At 46.0% G+C, this 25,581-nt stretch overlaps 1 protein-coding gene across 1 annotated transcript in view; it reads right to left on the minus strand.

The window, feature by feature from the left end:
- LOC144798008 (neural-cadherin-like) overlaps nt 1–25,581 on the minus strand; it is a 566,884-nt gene that overhangs the window by 88,134 nt on the left and 453,169 nt on the right. Inside the window, exons 28-29 of the mRNA XM_078668798.1 lie at nt 18,471–18,735; nt 4,638–4,818 (exon numbers count right to left, since the gene is read on the minus strand). Coding sequence (XP_078524924.1) covers nt 4,638–4,818; nt 18,471–18,735 — 446 coding nt within the window. The remainder of the gene's footprint in view (nt 1–4,637; nt 4,819–18,470; nt 18,736–25,581) is intronic.

A 25,581-nucleotide genomic window follows, 5' to 3' on the forward strand; every position in this document is an offset into this window, starting at 1 on the left:
CAGGTGAAACTTGGGTACATTTATCGAAAAACCTCATTTGTACAACAGCTGGGCTGTAACCTGCAAATGATGACTCACCATCTCTGGAGACTCTGCCTTCAACAGCCAGTCGTCCAGGTAGGAGAAAACTGGGATCCTGACCTCCTGAGATGGGCAGCCACCACTGCCATCACCTTGGTAAAGACTTGTGGTGCGGTAGTAAGACCAAACGGAAGGGCCGCAAACTGGTAGTGTTGCGACCCAACCGTGAAACGGAGATACTTCCTGTGCGACTTCAGGATTGGAATGTGAAAATACGCATCCTGCAAGTCGATGGACACCATCCAGTCCTCTTGTTGCGGCGCCTGAAGAACCTGCGCTAGGGTGAACATCTTTAATCTCTCCTGCTTGAGAAATAGATTCAAGATTCTGAGGTCCAGGATAGGATGTAACGTGCCATCCTTCATGGGAATCAGAAAATACCGGGAGTAGCATCCCTGACCTCTTTCCTGCTCCGGAACCACCTCTATTGCACCTTTTTGAACCTCCGTCTGAAGGAGAAGCAAATGATCCTTCGTGCAAAACCCCTGGCAAGTAGGGTTAGGAGGAGGGAAGTTTCTGAAGGGAAGGACATACCCATTTTCCACAAGATCTAAAACCCAAAGGTCTGCAGTGATTAACCTAAAATCTTGAAGAAAATGGGTAAGCCGGCCTCCCACGGGACCCACATGATCCAGGATGGTGGATCTAGTGCTGCTTTCCTGCATTACCAGGAGGGGTTGGGGAGGCAGAGGAGGAAGAGGATTGACGCCCGGCTCCACGAAGGCGACCTCTGCCTTTACCCCTATAGCTCTTATACAATGGGTTTTGCTGCTGTTGCTGTTGATGAGGTTGTCTGGATCCACAAAAGGAAGACTTCCCAAAGCCACAGTATCTTTTATACCCATAACCTCTTGATTGAGTCTGCAGACCCAAAGACCTTGCAATTGCTTTACTGTCCTTGAATCTCTGCAGGGCAGAGTCTGCCTTTTCACCAGAAAGCTTGGAACCATCAAATGGCAAATCAATAGGAGCAGCCTGCATGTCAGGAGAGAAACCTGAAGATTTTAACCAAGCGTGCCTCCTTGTTGCAATAGACAAGCCCATGACCCTGGCAACAGAACCCGCTGTATCCAGACCAGACTGGATAACCTGGCGAGCATCCGCTTGAACATCCACAAACACCTCACTCAGATTCCCCTTGTCCTCCTCAGATAACTTAGGGAGAAGCTGTTTCGCAGAGTCCATTAAAGCATGAATATACCTGCCCAAGAGACAAGTGGTGTTGGTAGATTTTAATGCCATACTGGCTGAAGAAAAGACCCTTTTTTGCAGACTGCTCCAGCTTCTTAATGTCCCCGTCTGCTGGGGCCTGCGAAAACGCCCCTGTTGACTGCTTCGAGCAAGAAGCCTGCAAAACCAGACTTTCAGGAGAAGGGTGAGAGGATGGGAAAACCGGATCACCTGGAGCAGGTCTAGATCTTCTTGAGACCGACCTCGAAACTGCAGGTGCTGAAAGAGGTTGCACCACACCTCAAGTATCGGCTCAGATAGAGCATCATTAAAAGGTAAAAGAGGCTCAATCACCGAAGAAGGAGAATGAAGCACTTCGGTGAGAATATTAGGTTTATACTCTGCTACAAGAAGCTGCAAGTCCAACATTTCTGCAGCCTTCCTAATAACTGTGTGATATGGTGCAACATCCTTAGCGGGAGAAGCTTTTTGAGAAACAAAGTCCCACTCTGGGGAAGTGTCAAGTCCACTTGCTTCACACAAGACTTCAAAAGCATCCTCAATGTCATACACTTCTCCTTCCTCTCTCTCTTCATCCTGATACAGCTCTTCCTCCATTAATCTCTGCGCCTCTCTTCTCGAGGGCATCTTTGGTTGCGGCATCGATGGCTCCTCAAGAGGCGTCGAAATTGGACCCATAAGCGGCGCCGTGCGAATCCGAGAAGCTTCACGGGATGGAGCCGGAGACTGACCATACGGCGTCGACATCCTCGGAGCCTGAAAAGACCAGGACGATGTCGCTGGCATAAACGGCATAAAGGGGGCCTGAGGATACTGATGAGGCACACCCAATTATAAGCCAACTGACCCATGGGATCCGAAGGTGCTCCATAGGGGTAAGAGGCCCTGGTGAAAACACCGTACATCGCATTTAAAAAATGCGAGAGGTCAGAACCCGGTGTTGGAAACTGAGGGTAAGAAGCCGGTTCCGGATCCGATCGAGGTACCTCTGGAATCGGAGCCGCTGGAGCCACAGGTGGAACAGCCGGAGCCGAAGGAACCTCATTATCATCAGCCGGATCAATGGTGAGAATCTTGGCGTCGTTGCCTGCTCCGGAGTCCCCTTAAAGGAAGAAGAATGAGCTGGAGTCACCTGAGGAGACACCGAAGGTGAAGGAGAAACAAAGTCCTTTTCTTGACATCGAAGAGCAGGTGAAGACGACCTCAACACCACTGACTTCGGAGAACGATGTTGAGAAGCATGTCTCCTCTTCTTCTTATGCTTCTTCTTGGAGTAATGCGACGCCGAAGAACTAGACTTTGATCTTTTTCGACTCCTTTTCTCTTTTTTCGCCTTGGCCATGTAAAGTTTGGCTTCTCACTCCATTAACACCTTCAGGGTTATCTTCCTGCACGATGAGCATCCCTCGACGTCATGGTCTGAAGACAAACACCAAAGGCAGTCCTCATGCGGGTCAGTAATCGACATATGTTTACCGCCTTCTCTGCAAGGTTTAAACCCTGACTTCCTAGGAGCAGACATGACAAAGAAAGGAAGAGATACAATCAAAAATACAAAGTATCCAAACGAAGTATGGAGAGTCCCAGAAAAAAACATTTGTGTCGACTGCGCGGAAAAAAGGGAACTGACGTCATCACACCGACGTGGTCTTCTTATGGCTCCGGTGACGCCATGCGGAGCCACGTGCGGAGCCATGACGCTATGACGAACTCGTCGGCGCGGAGAGCAACGAAAAATTTCCACTGAATGCTGGCGAAAGGGATATTCATAAGCTGTGGAATCCACAGGCAGATGTATCCATCAGAAGCGGACAGCGACTACAGTTTCTCTCGGCATCCCCCCGAATCCCTCACCATAGTTGAGGGGATACACTCTGTTCCACACCCGCCTCCAGCTGCATGGCTCTGGTGCAGTGTGGGCCCCAGTCACTCTTGCCCTGCGGCTTACCTACAGTTCTGGCATGGCAAAAAGCCTCTGGTCCCTCCATCCAGTGGCCGCGCAGCTCGCATGCTGCAGCAAGGTGCTCACCATGATAACTGACAGAGGAAATTCCAAGTCCTTGTCTTGGGATCTAGAGGTGGGTCAGCGCCGCCCAGGCGGTCCCCAGCTGCAGAGGGAACACCTCCAGCACCTCTCCCACTGTTCTCTGCTCAGACCTGCGCAGCAAATATCTTGTCTTCTACATGTATTTGCTGTTTTACTCGAGCTATCATATCACACGAAAATTTCATGTGTGTAATTTCAGCAACATTGCGTAATAGTCACTCGATTTTTAACACCTCTATATGAAGCACAGGAGAACATTTTACACTCCTTAACCACTTCGGCGCTGATGACGAGCTCAGCTCGTCATGAGTTGCGCCGCTCCCACCCTGATGACGGGCTGAGCTCGTCATGTAACGCGCGTCTTTCAAAAAAGTCACGTACAGCGGGAAAAGCCGCCGCGCGCATGCGGTTAAAGCTAATGGTAAAAAATGCTTTGTCAATTAGATAAAGAACAGAAAATAAGTAAAAAGCTAGCTAATTTTCTAAAAATGATAGTGAAATTTGTAGGCTTCTTTTTTGTATTTAACACATTTTTATTGGTTTTATGGGATACAAAAAAGGAGGGGAGGCAAAAATAGGGGGGTATTGGCAGTTCATAATGAGAATAATGCTTCTGATATACAAGTACATTTAAGAGTAAAACAAAACGCAATCAGCTGGGATATATCTCAGCCACATATTAATGATCAGAGATATGAATTAAGGTAAAACCTGGGGGGGGAAGGGTCGGGAAGGGTGGGATGAGAAGAAGGGGTATAACAAAGGATACCCCAGGGAGATATATGAATAGGAGGGAGAGAGAGAGGGGATTGAGGGATGGGTAAGGGCGAGATATCCATGGTAGGCTACTGCCAGTGATGTGAGGGTAGGTATTCATTGCTAAAAAAAAACTAGCATGTAGCAGAATGAGGTGGGTTGGTTTAGTGCTTTTGTTTTTAATACAAATAAAAAAAAAGAAAGTGGTGAATCACATCCCCCCAAAAACTGGCTAGATTTATAGCTTTATTCAATTTGATAGAATGCAGCCAAAGATTAAAGATTTTATTTTCTGTAAATGTCTGATTTAGGGATTTGTGCATTTGACCTTTGTTTATACTATATTGTACTTTGGTGGTTGATCCCATTTTACATAATGACCTTTGAAGAATTTATAGATGACACATGATATTGTAAATAAGAAATGTTCAATACTGTCAGTTTGAAGCACTGTAAATAATTTCATAATTTATCACTTAAAGTTCTTGTTGTCCCACCACTTCTAGCTACACCTGGGGTAGAATGTCAATGTGGAGCAGCAACCGATCCCATTAGACCCTACCTGCATTCATACGTCCTCCAGAGATCGGTACATGAGAAAGGATGGCTACATGGGCTGGTCCCGCAAGCGTCCGATGAGCAGCCTTCTGTTACTCCATGGGATCGTAGGACCATCACTGTAGCAGTACTCCGATTATTGAGAGGCAACTGGTAGTTATTGAATCGCACGTCTTTCATACACCCTAGGTCAAAAGATAAGGGAAAGTGTGAAAGGTCATTGTAGTATACAGCTGTTTAACCATATAAAATGTAAAGTAGAATTTCACTCCAAAAACACTTATCCGTGACAGCATAATATTGGAGATGGACATATTTGTCCAATGTACAGTATTACACCTTGAATCCTCTTGTAATAAGACTTGAAGCCAGTCCCAATTCTTACCTTTTTTAATTTTCCCACATACACAACAAATTATTCTGGATTTGCCTCTCCACTCTGAAAATTATAAATGTTCAATGCATATAGTTATTTACAAATATTTAACATCTGTGATTTAATCCACACACACCAAATTTTGAGGCATGCAATGGAGAAATCTATGACCATGTTTATACCGGTCAGAGTGAGACACAAAGTATTGATGCATGATTAGAAGTACATTTTCCGAAACGTTGAATCACAAAGTGGCAAAGCATTACATTAAAGCCCTTTAACAATTCATAAAAGCCTGCAAATGAAGACACAATATAATATGTATAGACCTTAGTCACACATTCCCTTAAACTGGCAAGCCTCCTGCTTCCAAGCCCTAGCAAAACATTGATGCACAAGAAATACTGCAATAGGGTCATGGGCGGCGCAAGCACTTCTATGGTGACTGGCCCTCTTGTATGCCCCTTACACAATAGAATGGGCAGCAGTGAAGTTTATCATAATCTCTCACACAAAAGGCCAAAATAGTTGAAAATTGATGTCCATTTCCCTATATTTATATCCCAGAAGCCCTGGTGGGACGTGATTGTGGCCTTCACCTTGCCAGCTCTACGCTTTAGATCTCAAGAGTGGCTCATCTTAGTGAAATCTGCCAAACACTGCCTCAACAAGGAGGACATATGTAACCAGGTAAGTCTTATGTCCCAGGTAAATTTATGGAGAAAATAATCTATGCCTTTAGAGGTATCAACAGCTGTGCTCATCAATCTATGCAAACTGCAGTATTTGAAAGATTTCTTCACATAAGGCCCACTAATGTTGTTATCGAGATGGTAAAAGTTGTAATTCAAACAAATCACTGATCCTGGATATATCTCAATCTGTGCAGCATTCTGAAGTTCTCCATTCGTCAAAACTCCCTTACGGCATTCTGGAAGAATTTTAGTCTCAGGCTCTGCTGCAACCTTCACTAAAAAGGAAGAGATTTAATGGCTGCTTGTTCTTCCAAAGGTATTACTCGCACTAGTGAGTCCTCTACCATGAGTTACCTTAGCCAGGGGTATAGCTATCAGTGATACAGCCGATGTACTGTCACCGCAACCCAGAGGATGAGGGGAGAGGGCCAAGACTGTCCCTGATCTAAACATCCAAAAGTAGTAAACATTTCAGATGAAGTGAAAGCATTAGGGTTCCTAAAGATTGTAGCTGAAGTGTTAGCATTAGGCATTTGAAAGCTCCATAGCTCATTTGCATAGAAAGATGCTATAATTGCCATGGATGGGTGGACCTCAAGTGGCTCCTCAAAAATGTTTACCACATTGTACCACCTTATTTATGGCTTGTTCCTGGTTTCCTCTTCCCACAATTAAATTGTGGCGTGACCAGGATGCAGGCTCTGAAGGTTAGGCATATGTCAAGACGTGAGCCAGTTTGGAATAATTACATCAGGCACAACCTTTTCCTCTGAACTATTACCTATGACTTAATTATGCTCTTTGTTAAATACTAGGCAGTAACCCTCTTGCGTGGATGATAACTGTTAAAGTACTCATAAGATATGTGCAATGGGAATCTGAAGATAAGCAGTGGTTAGATTCCCACTTGACCTGCATCCAAGGGATGTGCCGAGCTGTCCTGTGAAGAACGCTTGGGACAGCATTATTCCACAAAAGCCTATGCCAAATACCATATGAATAACAAGGCACCTATTATCCAAACCTTACAACAGCCTTATTGTCACTAAAAAGACATTAAGTTGGCGCCTTCAAATCCCATCTTTCAATGCAGGACCATAGCAACTGCCCTAGTCAAAAGCTTGCGGTAGCTTAATAAATGTTATGTATAGAAGGGCGTCTTCAGGTTTACATACTAGGCACACATCACATAAAGCATCAAACATTGCTCTATTAATACTGTTTCTTTTTCATGCCTGCCTGATTCTCTGGTAGAATATCTTCTCATCCCACCATCAGCATCTTAAAGTGAAGAACCAAAGAATGGAGTTTGGAGTGGGCACCCCGCAGTGAAATTTGTTGGTAGCAGGCAAGGTCATGTTCATTCATTCATATATATAATTTGAAGGAGCAAAATGCCCCTTCATCAGGGAACATTGTCTTTATTAATATGAATTATGTGCTTTTGCTACACAAAACAAGGAGAGGATAAGAAAAGGATTAGGATTAGGATTAGTTACTTACCTGTAATCCTAGTTCTCTTCCAGGGGTATCCTCATCAAAGTCATAAGCACTAGAATATTACCGCCCATGCGCGGGACCCCGAAAACACAATCATATATGTGCCCCACATATATGTATCTATATATATATATATATATATATATATATATATATATATATATATATATATATATATATATATATATATATACATATATATATACATATATATAATAAAAAAGTAAATGCAGCTGTAGGAGAGTAGGGTCTGCTTTCTATGGTCACCACCACTTTTTGCTTTTGCTTTACTGGTTTTCGACTTAGATGTGGCTGTGAGCCTGCTAATCAGACCCACAGTCCAGATGCACACTCTCTAAATTCACACCATGTACTCTAGGTACATCCAATTGGGAATTGGTTCACCTTGCCAGCCCCTGTAGAAGTGTACCCTAGGTACTCAGGGCATAGGTGTAACTAAGGCCTACCAGGGGCTGCAGCATGTATTATGCCACCCCTGGCTGGCCACTCAAACTGACACAACTGGCTGATCACTCAGCTGGGGCAAGGTTGTGTAATCACCCCTTGCTTAGGTATAGTATTCCTATATCTGCCCTTAAATATAGACACACGGTAACCTATAAGTCACTCCTATGGCAGGCCTTAACAAACCTGGAGGCAGAGTGCTTGGTTATGTGTGAGATGGTGCTCTAGCATGAGCTGAACCTGTCTGCAGCTTTCGGAACCATGTCCTTATAGCTGTTCTATGATATTGCCATACCATATACTCTTAAGTGCATTATGAACCTTGCGGTTAAATGCTAACTTTGGTTTGGCTTTATCTAAACATGTCGTGTAAGGTGTCATACGCTTTGGAATACTACCCCCTCGCAAAGTCTGGTGACGGGGGTAGCATTCCACCCTTCTAGAGGGAGAAGACATGTAGTTGCTGACTATCCCGGTTAAAGTTAACTAGAGCCCCAGCGTCACAAAAAGGACGCTGCTGCTACAGACACAAGTCTGACCTCCTGCTGCTGGGAGTCCTTCCAGTCACGGAGGTTTGGACAATAGGTTTCCTGCCTGGAGAGGTGCGAGCACCACCCCAGACAGGATTTTGTGTATTGGGACAGGGAGGGCTGAATAGATTGAGACATGCCTGGGGCACACTAGGTGCTCCATGCATACACCAGTTCAAACCGGTTGCTGGGGCACTGCAGCCCCAACTCTGGCCCGGACCTGGACAAAGGAGAGGGGGTGTAACCACCCCCCTTCCTCGTACCACCCATAGGAGGGACCTAGAAAGTAATCCAGCCCCTTTTAGTGGTATAAAGGTAGGAGGTGAGTCCTAGGGATTTAGATTAGATCCTGAACTGAAACTTGAAACGAAACTCGGACCTTCGACGTTCTGCTAAAGCTGAAGACTGAAGAATCTCCCTTGTGACCAAGGAGTGACCACCCTGGGCAACCAGGCACCATCCAACATATCAACAGCTTGCTTTGTCGACGCTCCCGCCGGGACCCGAGCACAGAGCCTGACAAGACCCTGACTTCCAGAGCTCTCTGACCCTCTCTTCACGTCTGCAGCATAGCTGAGATCCGTGGAGGCGACGAGACACGTGGGACCGGCCATCTTGAAAAGTCCACGACTTGCTAACTGTGCAGCTCCTGAGGAATCCTCAAAGCTGTGCACTGGGGATTGAGAAGCCCCGAATCTGAAGTCCACCTGCACCAAAGATCAGCCCTCCACACTCCACGAGTTCTGCGTGCGGCCCTTCTGCTTGTGTTCTGCTCGACGCGTTGTCCAGTTGAAGGCCCGCTGGCTAGTAGTCTCTGTGACGACAATCCTTGTGAACCAACTCGCTGGTCTGGTTGCTCCAGACTGGCCCTTGCCTCCCTGCAAAGGTGAGGCACCTCGGACCTTGCTGGTCTGCATCAGAAGCCTTCCTTGAATCCTGCGTGGGTTGCCTTTGCCAAGGCTTGTTGACTCCAATCCGGCAGTCGACGCCTCCATCTGCGAGAACCTTTGTGGGACAGCTCCTCTCCAGCATCTGGTCATCCTCGATGCCTCCTGGTCCGCGTGGCTGAAGAGACAAGCTTCACGATATCACCTGATTGCTCCTCGACGTCGTCTGGTTCCTTCCTGGTTCCACCCGGTCACTGGCTAGTGACCCAGACTCTGTCCCCTCTGCTTTCAGGTCTTCTTCATCCTCGATCCACCCGGACATCTTCCTCCTGGTTGCCTGCAGCATCTTTCTTCACAGGCTCCATAGACTTCAACGGCGAAACCCGACACATTTTCACACCTATGCACCCGCTTCCTGTGGGTGAGGTAACGCGAGTACTTCGGTGCTCCCAAGGGTATTGACTATCCAAGTGTCTAGGTTTTTAGTTGTTTCCTTCTAGCTAGACCGGAAGTGTCCTAAATCCTTCTTTTTCTAAACTCTAAGTTCCCTTTGACTCAACATTGACTCTCGCGTGTGTGTAAAGACACTGCACGCGCCGCCTGTGGGCCTCCTACTCCTAACCTAAGGGTCAGATAGTGTAGCCCCAGCGATTCTCTAGGCCCTAGGCCTTTCCTTTCCTTTTCTCGTGACGTGGTACTTATACCACTTTCTTAGTATATGGTTTGCTTCGCCCCAAGGGCCTAACTGTATTTTGTGCAACTTAACGTATTCTGACTAAGTAACTTGTTATGTGCTTATGCCTCTGATCTCATAAAGAGTTCAGAGGAGTGTGTTAGTAAATAAATACATATATATTTTATATATATCCTGTGTGGTGTTCTTTCATTTGATGTTCAAGGGGTTACATATGGTAAAACAGCTGGATTTACACTCCCTCAAGAGTCTTTTAGCCTAAGACTGTTCTGTACACGCTACCTCTAGGATAGCTGGTCTATAAGGTTGACTTTACAACCACCACCATAAGGGTTGTTTGGACTGGTGCAAGGTGGTCACTAGAATAGTGAACATCATATACCAGGCCAACTTCTCACAGCAGCCTTATACACACTAGAGCTGAATTATGCTGTAAGGACTCCCCATTATATCATAAAAGAATACATTAGAAACAGGGAAAAACAACAGCAGAGATGTTTTAGAACTGTTTTAATGCTTAGCAGTCATCACAAACTCTCACATTGGACTAAAAGCATATACAGCTCACAGGCTGCATTGCAGAAACATAGCCTAAAAAGGCTGAAAAGCTAACTCATAGCAACATAGAGACAAACTGGCACCGTGCCTTTAAGGAAGTCATGACCCCCTGCTTCTCATCATGCCTCAGGGGTGACAGTTAGGTCAGTTGTTCTTTGCGGTGACTCAAAAGCCATAGCACAAAGAGTTGACATTACCTTTTTCTTAAAAATACAGTGCTCCTTTGCCCGGGGTGGCGGGAGGGTTGCTTATGACTTTGCTGAGGATACCCCTGGAAGAGAACTAGGATTACAGGTAAGTAACTAATCCTCTTCCAGGGGATCTTCATTAATAGTCATAAGCACGAGAATAGAATAGCGAGCCTCCCCTTATCTCGCTGCAGGCAAAGGAAACAGAACGGTAATGTAACCAAACAGCTAAAAAAAACTAAGCCTGGATAAATATACTACTATCCGAAAAGATTCCTCAAGGAGGCCTGGCCCACTTGAGTATCCGCTCTGGAATCGGATTCTAGACAATAATGCCTTGTGAAAGTGTGAACCGATCTCCAGGTTGCCGGTTTGCAAATTTCTGACATTGGAACATCATGCAAGAAAGCTACTGTGGCCGCTTTTCCCCTAGTTGAATGTGCTTTAGGAGACAACAAAAGGGGTTTATGCGCCAACTGGTAGGCCAATTTTATACAGGACACTATCCATCTTGAAATGGATCTTTTGGAGGCTGGGAAACCTGTTCTCATGGAACCATAATTCAAAAACAATTGATCTGATTTCCTTATGCCCTTTGTACCCTCCAAATAGAATTTGAGCACTCTTTTAAGGTCCAAGGAGTGTAGCAACCCCTCCGCAGGAGTTGCGGGATTGGGAAAAAAGGATGGTAGGGAGATTGATTGATTAATATGGAAATCAGATATAACTTTTGGCAAAAAAGCAGGGTGAGCCCTTAACACTACCCTGTTGTGGTGAAACACAGTATATGGTTCTTTTGCACACAGCGCTTGGATTTCACTTACTCTACCCGCTGGTTATCGCTACCAGAAAAGCTGTTTTCCACATCAGGTGCTGCAATGTGGCTTTATGAATGGGCTCAAAAGGAGAACCCATAAATCTAGACAGCACCAGATTCAATTCCCAAGGGGGAGAAAGAGTTCGAACCGGGGGATAGACTTTCTTCAACCCCTGTAGGAAATCCTTAACCACCTGTAACTGGAAAAAAGAAGGTTGGTTGGGTGATTTCCTGTATGCCGTATTGGTTGACAAATGAACCCTGACCGAGGCATATTTCAGACCCGCTCTAGCTAAATAAAGGAGGAAAGGAAGAATCACTTCCTCCTGCCCCTTTGTAGGGACAAAATAATTTGCAACACACCATAGGTAGAATATAATCCACTTGAAAGCGTAGGACGCTCTTGTGGAAGGCCTCCTAGCCTCTTTCAGAATGTACATGCAGTCCTGCGGCAGATTCAAGTGTCTGTATTGTAGGACTTCAGGAGCCAGGCTTTCAAGTTCAGAGAAGGAAGGCTGGGATGGAGAATCTTCCCGTCCATCTTGGTCAGCAGGTCCGCTCTGTAAGGTAGTCTTCTGTGGGGGAGTACCGACAACTGCAGAAGGTCCGGGTACCACCACTGACGTGACAGTCTGGAGCTATCAGAATCACCTTCATGTTGGATTTGATGAGCTTGGACACCACCTTCGGGATCAGAGGCAGAGGAGGAAAGGCGTATGCAAATGTCTCTGACCAATCCATAAAAAAAGTGCATTCCTCTTGTCCCTGGACGGAGGAATCTGGATGCGAAGGCGTGGCATTTTTTTGTTTTTGTTATCTGCAAACAAATCTATTGACAGACGACCCCACTGCTGGAAAATATCTGCCACCAACTCGTCGTGCAGCACCCAGTCTGGCTGATCTTTGAAGTGCCGACTAAGCGCGTCTGCTCTTACGTTCTGCTCTCCCGTAAGGTGCACCACCACTATGAAGAGGTTCTGAGCCAGAAGCCGTGCCAGATCGCTTGAGCCTCCAGGGAGAGAGGACGAGAGTGCGTACCACCCTGTTTGTTTAGATAATACATGGTGGTCATGTTGTCTGTTTGAATAAGGATCTAGTTGGACGTGATCGACTGCCAAAAAGCTTTCAGAGCAAGATGGACTGCCTGTAACTCCAACATATTTATGTGGTAGGACTGCTCTTTTATGGACCACCAGCCCCTGCATTTGAAGGCACCCCATGTGTGCCCCCCATCCTTGCAGAGATGCATCCGTTATCAACGATTGCACTGGAACTGGTTGATGGAAAGGGACTCGCACCAACAGGTTCTGCTGTCGAGTCCACCACATGATGGACGATTTTGCTGCTTGGGAGAGCACAATCCGATCCTCCCAGCGACCCGTTGCTTGGTCCCATTTGTCTTCTAGATCTTGCTGCAACGGTCTCATTCTCAGCCTGGCGTTGGAAATGAGAAATATGCAGGAGGCCATTGACTCCAGCAGAGATGCCACCTGTCAGACTGCTGGGCGATCTGTCTGAAGCAGAGCTTTGCATTTCTGCTGCATTGAGGAAAGTTTCTCCTCCGAAGGTAAACGCTCGTCCTTTGTTTGAGTCCAGAGTCGATCCCAAATAATGGATTATCTGGGTAGGCTGTTGGACTGACTTCTCCATGTTCACATGAAGACCCAGTCTGTGGAGCAGATTTAGACAGACTTGGAAATCCTTCCTTACTTTTTGAGGCGATGGCCCTTTGAGGAGCCAATCGTCTAAGTAACAGACCTTTTCTGTGTAAGGCGGCCGCCACCACTGCCATGCACTTGGTAAAGACTCGTGGGGCAGATTTCAGTCCGAAGGGCAAGACCTTGTACAGAAAGTGCTTGTCGCAAACCACAAATCGAAGGTATCTGCGATGACGTGGAATGATAGGTATATGGAAGTACGCATCTTGGAGGTCCACCGAGCACATACAATCTCCTGCTTGTAGATGTGGACATATTTGATGAAGGGCCAACATGCAAAACTTCTCCTTCACAATGACTTTGTTCAGCAAGCAAAGGTCCAGGATAGGTCTGAACTTGTGCTCCTGATCTATTTTGGGCACAAAAAAGTACCTGGAGTAGACTCCCTTCCCTCGCTGTGTGGAAAGAACCTCTTCTATGGCCTTTTTTTTTGTCGCAGAAGGGTTATCACTTCCTGCCGAAGCAACTTTAACTGGTGAGGATGAGATTTTTTCAGAGGAATGTTCTTTGGAAGCACACGAAAACGTAGTGCATATCCATTGCGCAGTATACTTGGCACCCAACTATCTTTTGTTATGCTGCACCACTCTTCCAGATGATGTGACGCACTTTCTTCCACTGGAGTCGGCAACAGCGCTAGAGGAAGCTCCTGCTCATTGCTTCCCTGCCGACCTGGCCGTGTTAGAGGACTGCTGCTGGTGATCTCCTCTACCTCTGTTGGATTTACGGCCTTGATAATGCGACTTGCCTTGGCCTTTACTCTGGAACCATTGAGGGGTTTGAACCCTCTGTTGGTAGCCCTTGCATTGGTTGGGTCTGTACCAACGCTTAAACTCCTTCTTTTCCAAACCAACGGTTTTGAGGGTATCGAGCTCTGCCTTCAACCTACCCATTTCCTCATCTCTATGAGTGCCAAAGAGGTAGGAGCCGAAAAAAGGGAGATTCAGGATCCTCTGTTGGGAATCTGGTTTGAGAGCTGTCAGTCTCAACCAGGAGGGTCTCCTAGCGCAAATCCCATGGGCATATGAGTGCACCGACAGTGTAGCACCATCCGCTGCCGTGCTGATCACTTGGTTGGCAACAAGCCACCGTTCCGTGATGACCTCCTCAAAGTCCTTTTGATCCTCTTTTGTCAACTTCTCTTTGAAGCGGTCCAAGGAGTCCCACAAGGCCCTGTCATAGCGACCTAATAAGGCTGCTGCACTGGAGACCTTTAGTGATGATGCTGCAGAATCGCAAACCTTACGTCCCCAAGAGTCCTGGGACCTGCTTTCTTTATCGGGTGGGACCTATGAAGACGCAGCCACAGCATGAGTTTTTCTCGCTGCCGCAATTATAACAGAGTCCGCAGGCGGATCTGTCTTCAAGAACACGGGGTCTGTGGAGGTCGGCTTGTATTTCTTTTGAATCCTAGCCGGTGCGGCCTTAATCGCAGCTGGCGTCAGGAAAATGTCCATCACAGGTTCTAAAAGACCATGAAGAAGGGGAACTAACGGACGAGAGGCTGCTCTCTGATGCAGAGTCTCAAAGATAACTGTTGTTGCCACCTGAGGGGTAGACATCTCAATGTTCAGCTTCTGAGCCCCTCTCTGAAGCACATCATGGTAGGTGTTGATGTTATCTATCGGAGACACTCTAGACAAAGGGCTGTCCGATAGGGTGGGAGAATAGTCCCTCTTCGAGGATCGAGTGGAAGAAGAAGACCACGTAGGTGACCTTCTTCTTTTGCGATGGGAACAATGTCTAAGCTCCCGTGATCTGCCCGTTCGCTCCTCACGTCTGGGCGAATGCGATCTGTCCACTTCCTGCACCAATCTCTGTAGAGGTGACATATGAAGAGGACTGGCGTATTCTTGCATCCGCTGTGCTACTCCTGTATCTTTACTCCAGTGATGCAGGGGAAGGAGCCATCTTGGAGACAAGTGCACAGCAGGGGAAGCCTCCCTGTGCTGTGAAGGAGACCTATGACTTGGTCTGCTTGAACGCCTTTCTGGAGAGGCAGATGGTGAATGCCTCGTTAAAGGATGTCTTGAGGAATGAGAGGAAGAATGGCGTGACGCTGTTTCTGTTACTAGAACCACTGATCCTTCTCCAGACTTCACTGAAGTGGGTCTTGAGGTCGGGCGTGCGCCTCTCTACGCCGACATGGACCTCCTTCTCAACGTCTATCTCCGGTCTGATGTTGGGCCCTGTCTCGACGACGCTTCCCTGTTCCTCGATGTCGAGTCCCTTGCAGCCGACGCCTGAACATCCCTTCGTCTCGACGTCAAACATCGATGAGCCATCGACGGCGGAGGGGTTCTACTCCTCAACGCTGAACGTCGTCGTGCAGATGAAGATAAAGGGCATCTGCTCCTCGACACCAATTATCGCCGTGTTGACGACGGCAGAGGGCTCTTCTTCCTCGTCGCCGAGACGACGGCGGAGAGCTGCTAATCTTCGATGCCGATCGTTGTCGAGATGACGACGGCAGAGGACTCTTGCCCCTCGACGTCGATGGACTGATGACGACGGAGGGGTACCTGTCCTCGACGCCGAACGTCGAGCTGACGACGGAAGGGGACTTCTACTCCTGTCGCCGGGTTGACAACAGCGGAAGATCACGATTCTTCGATGTCGACGACGTACCTGAATGACTTTGTCTTCTCGACGGCGAGCCCGCCGTCGATGGTCTTTTCTTGGACAAATGACCCACCGGTGGTAGATTTTTCAGCGCCGAGCCCAACGCTGAAGTAGAGGGGTGAGGGAGCTTGCTTCTGGATGGAGATCTCGCCCTCTTGGAGCCCTTCTTCACCAGTGACCTGCCTCTGGAAGACTTTTCTGCCAGCCCATAAATACGGATCCTTTCTCTGTCCTTCAAAGTCCTTTTGGACAGGGTCCGGCAATGAGGACAAGCCTTAGGGTCATGGTCCTTAGGCAAACAAAGAATACAGACCTCATGAGAGTCTGACCTGGCCTTCTTATTTCCACAAGAAGGGCAGGGGTCAAAAAGAGATGGCATTTTGAGAGGATAAAATGCCCAAAACTGTCAAATAAAAAAACAGAACCTTACTTCAAGAGATGAAAGACGTCAAGAATTTCCAAAAAAGTGATGATTATTTCTGACTAAAATCAGAAAGAAGTTGAGCTGTGTAACCAGGATCCTTCCTGAAGTAACCGGAAAGAACAACTGACCTAACTGTCACCCCTGAGGCATGATGGGAAGCTGGGGGTCATGACTGCCTTAAAGGTACGGTGCCAGTTTATCTCTATGTTGCTATGAATTAACTTTTCAGCCTTTTTAGCTTTGCAAGAGTCAGCATGGTGCGAAGAGCAGGCCGGGCGTCGTGGACAGACAGGCTGCAGTTTTGCACTGGAATTCTCCCACTAGTTGTCAATGGTGCTGTACACAGAGATGGGCTAGTGGGGACTTGCGCTGAATTTTGGTGCGAGCGGCGCGTTTACGGTGCAAATGGGCCTGTTTGCTGTCGCACATAGTTGTCGCACATAATTGTCGCACATAGTTGTCGCACATAGTTGTCGCACATAGTTGTCGCACATAGTTGACACACTATGTCGCCGCGTGCATAGTTAGAATACGCCATTTGTCGCTTCCCAATCCAACATGCACGCAGGAGCATCTGAGTTCCATCTGTGAGGTGCAATGCCTGTAGGAGACCAATATCTATGCCATGCCACAATAAATATGCCAGGTCTTGCCCTGCCTTAAACCTATCATTGAGGCCCCTTATATTCCCAGTCACACATTTAGGGCTAGGTGTAGGTAATTTAAATTTACCGATTCGAAAATACCTAATTTTACCGATTCGGTATTTTCAAATCGGTAAATGCTATGTGGGTAAAAAATTGGTAAAAAATACAGAATCGGTAAGATTCGGTATTTACCGAATCGGTAATTACCGATTCGGTATTTGCCATTCATTCCTATGGACCTGGAGGCCCATAGGAATGAATGTCAGTTACCGAATCGGTAATTATCAATTCGATAAAATTGGGAAAAAGTCAAGGGTGGCAGGGTGTCACTTTGACACCTTGTTGCACCCCTGATTAGTGCTTGTGTGCACATGTGGCACACATACATGCCCTAAGGGCATGTATGTCTGTCACATGGCACAGGTGTAAATGCAAACATTTGCATTTACATAGGAATTCGATATTTACCACCAACTAATAGTTGGTGATAAATAACGAATCCTTAAAGCCCAGAAGCACTACATTTTATTTACCGATTCGGTAAATACCGATTCGTTATTTACCGAATCGGTAACTGTGCCTCCTACATAGGAAAAGTCTATTACCGGTCGGTAACGGCCGATTTCGGCCGTTACCGACCGGTAATAGCCTTCCTACATCTGGCCCTTGGTTCTTAATCCATCTTGGTTTGATATGCCACTATTTGTCCTATTTTGATGATAGAGGAAAAACTGTGATATTGTAATAAAAACAATTCAGAGGAAAGATTGGGCAATCAGTCACTGAGTTGTGGACCAAATGCATAATCATTATTAACCATGGGATATTTATTCAGGTATGTAAAAGATGATTGCTGCATTGTTGCAAATCAAAGATACGTCTGCCTCATAGAAATCGTGTAACTGATGCTAAGACTGATTGAAGACCTCAGGCAGATTAGACTGAAGGCGGGGAAGCTAACTGCAGAGGAGAGTGCTGAAAACAATATAAATAATCATAAAATGAATACAACTTATAGAAAATTGTTGTCTACATTATGATAAAATTACAAAATAATGCAATAATCTGTAGATCTTCTATTGTGTACAAGTAGTCTTGGAATCTGTGTGAGACAGTTATTAGTGTCCTCTAATCATAACTAAATATATTAACTCCCATGATTATATGTAAGAAAATATGTGTAATATGCAAAGGCTTTTAATTTGAATACAAGATGTTTAATGTATAAAATGTTACATTTTAAATAATTGCTTGTGTGTAAATAACTTTCTCATAAAAGGCATAAACCCCTACAATTAAATAAGAGTGACTTGTGTGCAGATTCACTAGATAGTTAAATGTGTAGAATTATTTTAAGATATGTTATCAATGTACTGATAAACGTAGATACATTGTGGTACTGTGGAAGCTATGGCCCTGAAAAAAGTGATTCTGGCACAAACATTATGCTGATGAGAAACCTAAGAACCATCAAGTAGCAAATTCTTGAGAAAGTCCAAAGAACGCTATTGATGCATCTAGTACTGTATGTGATATCTATTACAGTTTACAACTGTATAATGTTTTTATATGATCATGAGCGCACCAGTAGCTATCTGCTGTATTAGAAAGCATATATAGGTGACGGGCCACATTCCTGACAACCTATTACCGTGCATATTAGTGTGGGAAAGAGTTTTTTTTGTAACAAGCAATCCATGCGTAGAGAAAACTCACCTTGAAAGCTTGCATTCTGCTGTGTGTGATAAAGGTTCCCAATAACCAGACTGTTAGGATCAATCACTATTTCTTTGTAGTCTCCTAATGACTTTGTTACTTCTCTCTTTCCTCCTCCACCGTCGAGGCGCAGAATGAACTCATTGTCGAAGCGCTCCAGGGTAACTGAGTGCCACTCTCCATTGTCGATAGAAAAGGATGGAAGCTGCATTCTGTAATCACCATCTCCAAGGTTGTAGGAAACTACCAGCAATCCTTGCAGCACCTGTGACAATATCAGAGTTCTCTTTTTTAGATTGCAAAATGTATAGTGTTTTGTCCTGCACTTCCCTTTGTATATGTCAGTGTGTCCCTACTCCAGCTTTCTGTTGTGTGATGCTTGCAGCACACTGTAAGGAACAGTTTAGTCAGTGTTAGTAGCTGGACTAAATGTTGGACAGTGAGACCAATGGGCTAATGGTGGGGCATCTATATGCACTTATAAGTGTAACAGGAATTGCTGTCCTGAGATTTACTTACTGATCTCCATTTATCATGAATTGTACAATGTACTATAAGTATGTGGTGTTAATGGACATTTTCTGTGGGTTTGCCTAAAACCATGTGCCTGTAAGGTGAGTGTCCTTTATCCAAGCAAATATCCAAGCAAATAAAATGACATCATATTTACTGTCAGAATAGTACCCAGTAACAGGACATCTTGAAGATAAGACCACTTTGAACTACCAATACCCTGGTAAGTCTCATATATCAACCCATGCATATAAACACCAACGCGCATCAGAAAACACAAATTATCCACGATATATCCGCCAATAAATATCATATCAGTCAATAAATATCAATCAACACACATAGCCACTATGTATCAGCCAACACACAACAGCCAATACCTTTCGCCCTACATTCGTCTGCACCTGCATATGTTGGCATATACATATGACTAATACACATCATCCACTATAGATAGGTCATTATGTATTGATCAATCCACAGTATGTACCTATCAGTTTGTACATATCCCTGCACGCATAATAGACAACATATATCAATCAATACTCATCAGCACATACCTGACAACATGTATGCGCACATCTAAAATATTCAAGCTAGTACTTGTCAGCAAGTAAATATCAGTCTGCATGTATCAGCCAATAAATACAGCCACTAAAACCTAATAAATGCTTTTAAGGCAACACGCATAAGTAAAAAAGTTACTTACCTGTAAACTGTGGTTCTCAACTATTGGTGTCTTTCATAGATTCACATGCTTGAATATTCGCCGTCGTCAGAGTGGGAGTCCCACGGTACATAAAATAGTAGTAAAAAAAATCACATATATAAAAATATATGTCATAGTAATAATAATAATAATAGAATAGAATTTAAGAATAATAGAATGCTTCAAAGAACCATAGAAATTATTAACACATAAGGAAGCATTGAGGGAGAATCACTTTACTGGCATATCCATGTCGTTATGATAGTCCAAATTCCAGCCAATCAGGCTGTCGCACCCTCTAGAACCTTCTCCTCAGAAGCTCAGGCCCTCAGACTTTCGTAGCACAAGAGTGACAAAAGAGTGGATGAAGAGAAGAGAGCCTCTGAGGGGAGGAAGGGTGAGTCGCATGTGAATCTATGAAAGACACCAATACTGGAGAACCACAGTTCACAGGTAAGTAACTTTTGTTCTTCTCCAGTATTGGGGTGTCTTTCATAGATTGACATGCTTGAATAGAATAGCAAGCAATAGCCAATATATTCATAAAAGGTTACAACTGTAATGCATGAACATATCGCATATTTAAACAAACACTATTAATGGTACACTGATGCGAAAATGCAAAAACCTTTTATGGCAGGAGGAGGGAAGCAACAGAGGCTCACCTTACTTGAAAAAATTCAGAAGCACCGCTTGACCACAGCAGTATCTGAGCGGTCAATTACCTACAGACAGTAGTGCCTTGTGAAACATACGTCTGCTGAACCACGTTGCCACTCAGCAGATCTGATGGAGAGGCACTCAAGCGAATTGGGCAGTGGAGTATGAAAAAACTGCCCTTGTCGAGTGGGCCCTCACCGGAGTAGTAAGGGCTTGCCCATCTTTGTATGACAAAAAGAGATAGCTGATGTCAAACCATGGGGTAATGCTTTGTTTGGTCACTGGATGCACTAAACGCATCCGCTCATACACAAGAAAGGTGGTCTAGCTTGCGAAGGCAGCTGTCCGCTGTATGTAGAATTTAATACATCGTTCGAAATCTAAAGAATGTAGAGTGCGCTCAGCTGAAGACTGAGGGTTTGGAAAGAAAGTTTCATAGGATGACTGGTTCATAAAGGTGAAAGTCAGATAGAACCTGTGGTATAAATAATAGATTGGTGCGCAGCACCAGAGAGTCACTTGGAAGTTGAAGTTAAATATATTTGATGGTAAAAGCTTGAACAGGACTCACACGTCGAGAAGACGTGAGAGCGAGTAGGAGGGAAACTTTCCCTGTTAGAAATGTCGAATCCGAAATGGATTGGTTCAAAAGAAGCTTAGAGAAGCTGGGCTAATACGACGTTGAGGCGCCGAGTAGGCAGGGAACGCCTGAAGGGCGGACACATCCTGTAGAAGCCCTAAAAGAACTTGCAAATAATCCGGGAGGAATAGAGAGACCTGAATCCATCATGGCGAAAACGAGAAGTGCAGCCAGTACTTTTCAAGACGAAATGAGAAAAGGGCTGGCTTTGCCATAAGGAGAAAAACAGGTAGGGTTTGCTCTGGTGTAGCGTGCACAGAATTGATGCAGACAGACTCGCACCAGATACCAAAGCATTTACATTTTAGTTTATATTTCTAAGTAGTGGAGGGGCTTTTGCGTTCGCGAGAAACCTCCCTTCAGTCTGCGGTAATGCACAAGAGAGCAAATTCAGATTGCACAGGTTGAAACCACAAGCTGGAGGCCAGAGGAATGCAGATGGTGAATCCGTCCGTACTGTACTGTCAGAAGGTGCGGCCGAGGGCGAAGCGTGATAGGTTCGCAGCAAGGTAGGTTCGCAGCAAGGTAGTAGGAGGAGACCCATGCACCACGGTCGGCGAGGCCGTCTGAGCACAAAGAGTGGGATGTGACATGGTTAGAACCTCATTTTCCGCTGGAGACGAGGAAGAAACAGAATCGGCGGAAAAGCAAATGCAAATACTGTTGACGAGTTCATCGAATGCAGTTCCGCACGATCTTTTGTGGGGAAGGCAGATTGCATAGTATAGGCATTTGCGATTGAGAGGCGTTGCAAACAGATCCAGGGCTGGTTGTTCCCCCAGGCATAAGCTGTGGTCCAGGGTCCGTTGGTGGAGATCCCACCCGTGGTTGTCCTAGGCTGATCCGCTGAGGGAGTCCGTCATGACGTTCGAGACCCTTGGAACATGTATTGCAGAAATATCAATGCGATGGTGAAAGGCCTATTCGCAAATGTGTTGTGCTTGTTTGGGCGACAGTGATCGCGTACCTCCTTGCTTGTTGAGATAGTGTATAGTGATAGTATTGTCTGTACACGCTAACACTGATTCCTCTCGCACTAGGAAGCAGAAGGCTTTCAGAGCCAGGAAACTGGATAACAGCTCCAAGCGGTTAGTGTGCGACGTGCGTTGGAAAGGCATCCATCGGCCTTTGATGGAAAAAACCCTGAAGGTGCGCTCCCTAACCTTCCTGAGAGGCATTGTTGGTAAGGGTGAGCGGTGGAGCGTCCAAGAAGGGAGCGGCCTGCTGCGACACTAGGAGTGTGGGCCAACCAGCCCAGCGGTGTCCTCATTCGAAAGTTAAATTAGATGTCGTCGAATGAGCCAGATAGCTGTCGCCACTGCTTGGCTAGCTCCTCTAGCATTTTCTCATGTGTAATCTGCAGTTGGGAACCAACTGGATGCAGGTGGAGGCTGTGGCCAGGAATGACTTTGAGGATCTACTGAAACGGACCATTTTTGTATGTAGAAGAACCACCATGTGGGAGATGCAAGCCTGTTGTACGTGTGAGACAAACACCTTTGCTAGGCTTGTATTGATTGATGCTCCGAGAAATGTTCATATCGGAGCTAGGACTAGTTGGGACTTGTCATGATTTTTTGAAAATTAGGTTTTGATACAGTGACTGACAAGTCTGGGTGTGCTGGACTGCCTGTTGATAAGAGTGAGCCCTTATGATACAGTTGTCGAAGTAATGATACATTTGTATGCCTTGCAGACGTAGACAGGCTGCCACTGGTGCCAGGATCCACATAAAGACACGTGGAGCGGACCGAAGTCCAAAGGTAGGACCTTGAATTGAAAAGGTTTGTACCTATTGTAAAGTGTAGCCACTTCCTGTGCTGTGGACAGATTGGCACATGATAATAGACATCCTGGTAGTCGAGTGTAATTATAAAGTCGTTCCGGCAGTAGTACTTCAGGATCTTCTGGAGGTACAACATTTGAAAAGTTTGCGCAAAGATCAAAAATCGGGCGCCTCCTTCCTGACATGCTTGTTGATGAGGAACTGAGAGTAAACCCTAACTCTGTTGTTGGAGATTCGGAACCACTCAGACGGTCCCTTTGTGTAACGATATAGACACTTGTGCAAACGACCCGCGTGAATGAGGAGGTAGAGGTCCCCCTTTGAAGGTGTAGCAAGAGGGAATTTGCCAAATTCTAGAGCGTGCCCTTTCGACACAACTATTAGAACCCCCAACAGACAAATGGCATCATTGACCAAATGGAATAAAAGAGAGAGAGAAATTACCCGGTCAGCCTTTTTGGAATGGATTAAGGGTGGGTTCTAAGGCAAGTCGTTGTTTCCTGGAAGAATTGCCTCCTGTATACGAGTTGGAGCCAAATAAAGCAGTTGGTTCTGATTGTAGGATTGATACTGGGTGGAGCTCCTTGGAAAAGAGAATGTGGAGCTGCAAGCTCGAGCACCACGAAAGGGCTGCTTTCTGTACTGGAGAGAACCAAAGGCGCGGGTAGTGTCTGCTCAACATGTTGGCCAAAAAGGGATTACCCATAAAAGGTACGTCCATTATTTTAGTCTGAACCTCTGGGCGAAAAAACCGAGCGTTCTGCCAACCTTGTCTATTCAAACTGCCGCTGCTGCGAGCTGTCTAAAAACTCGGAGACGCAATGTGCACTGCACGGTTTATTGTTTCTGATGCACTCCACCCATTCTTCCGCAGGATCCTTGAAGCATCAGCCGAGGAGGATTCGGGAACAAGGGCTACCTGCGCCAACATGCCAGACTACCCCAGGCAGCAGTACCTGCCCAAAATGGCTAAAAAGGTGCCTGCTGAAACTGTGGTTGCAGCCATTTTCAGGTAGTAGTTGAGAGACAAGACAAGCAGGTGAATTGTCTGGTGTTTTAAATATTGTGTTTGAGGCGTGAAAGAACCGCCAGCGCAGATCTCGGGCTCAGGAAGAGCTAAAGACCTCTTGTCAAATAAAAGGTATCAGAGGAACTGAACGAACTTGTGTCTGTAGTTAATTGTAAAATCAAAGAGAAAAACAGTCTGCTTCTTTATTCGTAATGAGGGGAAGATGAAAGCGAGCTGCCGTCCTCTCCATGAGGAGGTTTGATCCTCCACCATCCACCGGAGGCTAATGTAATGGAGACTCAGGTGTAAGAGAGGGTATAATTTCACCATGGAACAGGACATGGCAGCCTTGTCATCAGAAAAACATAATTCTGGTCTTAAGGAACCAGAGGCTGAGAGTCTGGCAAAGTTTTTTTTGTTTTTTTTGCCAGTCCAAGAAATTATGGCGTTGAGTAAGGAACCATCACACCATCACATTGATGCAGCGGAAAAGCAGTGTACGACTAATAAATAGTCTACAAAAGCACCGTGCATATAGCCAACTGGCAACTAGGTTAACCGTCGACGAATCCAATCGTTGACTGGGTCAACCTTCGATGAGGCCAACTGTAAACGAGGCCATCTGCGTCAACACAGCTAACTGGCGACAACGCCAACCCTCGACGAAGCCAACCGTCGACGAAGCTTTCCGTCGTCGACAAAGTCAATTGTTGGACAAAGGTGGTGAAGTAATTGCTGAATTGTAATGTCTACGGGCTTGACCGTCGACGAGCCCACCCTCGACGCAGCTCTGTCGTCAACGAAGCCAATCGTGGACGAAGCCAATGATCGACGAAGTTTACCGTCGACGAGAATGACTGTTGACGAAGTACACCGTCGACGAGCCCACTGTCGACAAAGCTGACTGTTGCCAATGGGACAACCGTCGACGAGCCTCATCGTCGATGAGGCATATTTCACTGTTGTCAATGGAGCCACCATCTACGACGAGGCCATCGTCGACAACGATGCCACCGTCGACGAGCCTACCGTCGACGAGAGGGCACTCTCCTCACTGTCGTCGACGGTGGCCACCGTCGACGACGAGGCCGTCGACGACGGAAACTTAGAAGTAGAAAATGGCCTTTAGACTCGTCAACACACTCAACGTCGTCGTCGACGAAGTGACGACGGAGTCTTTCATCGTCAACGGGCGTGTCGACGAGCCCGTTGACGGACTGGCACCTTTCTAAGTGTAAAGGTGGCAGTAATAGTCTGAAAACGCCAGAGACCAGGTCCCGTAGGCGTGGAGGCCAGCAGACTCCGTGTGGGAACAATATCCAGAGGATCCTACTTCATCCTTGGAAGCCAAGAAGAAGGAATCTCAGTTCCACACCCACGCTTAGAGAGGACTTAGCATGCCCAGAACAAACACTCACCATGTCAGAGACAGGGGTCACAATAAGTCTACAACTCCTGTAGCCACAGAAGGAGACGGGCCTCTCCGCTCTCAAAGGTTCTTTGAGAAAAGCGTTCCACAGAACCTGTGACTCCTCACCTGAAGTTCAGAAAAAAAACAGGACTATCGAGAGGGTCCTAAGAAAAAGGGCAAAGCTTTCCACAGGCGAAGCAGAGTTGAAAATAAAGACTTCTTTGAAGAAAAGTAAAAATACTTGCAGATTGTAGAAATTTTGAAGAAAAAACTGAGCAGAGCTCAGGGAGACTCCCTTCACACGACGTGCGGTAGAAAATCTAAGGGCCTGAGCTTCTGAGGAGAAGGTTCTAGAGGGTGCAACATCCTGATTTGCTGGTATT

Source organism: Lissotriton helveticus, chromosome 12 (assembly GCF_964261635.1).
Source record: "Lissotriton helveticus chromosome 12, aLisHel1.1, whole genome shotgun sequence".
In the NCBI taxonomy this organism is placed as follows: domain Eukaryota; kingdom Metazoa; phylum Chordata; class Amphibia; order Caudata; family Salamandridae; genus Lissotriton; species Lissotriton helveticus.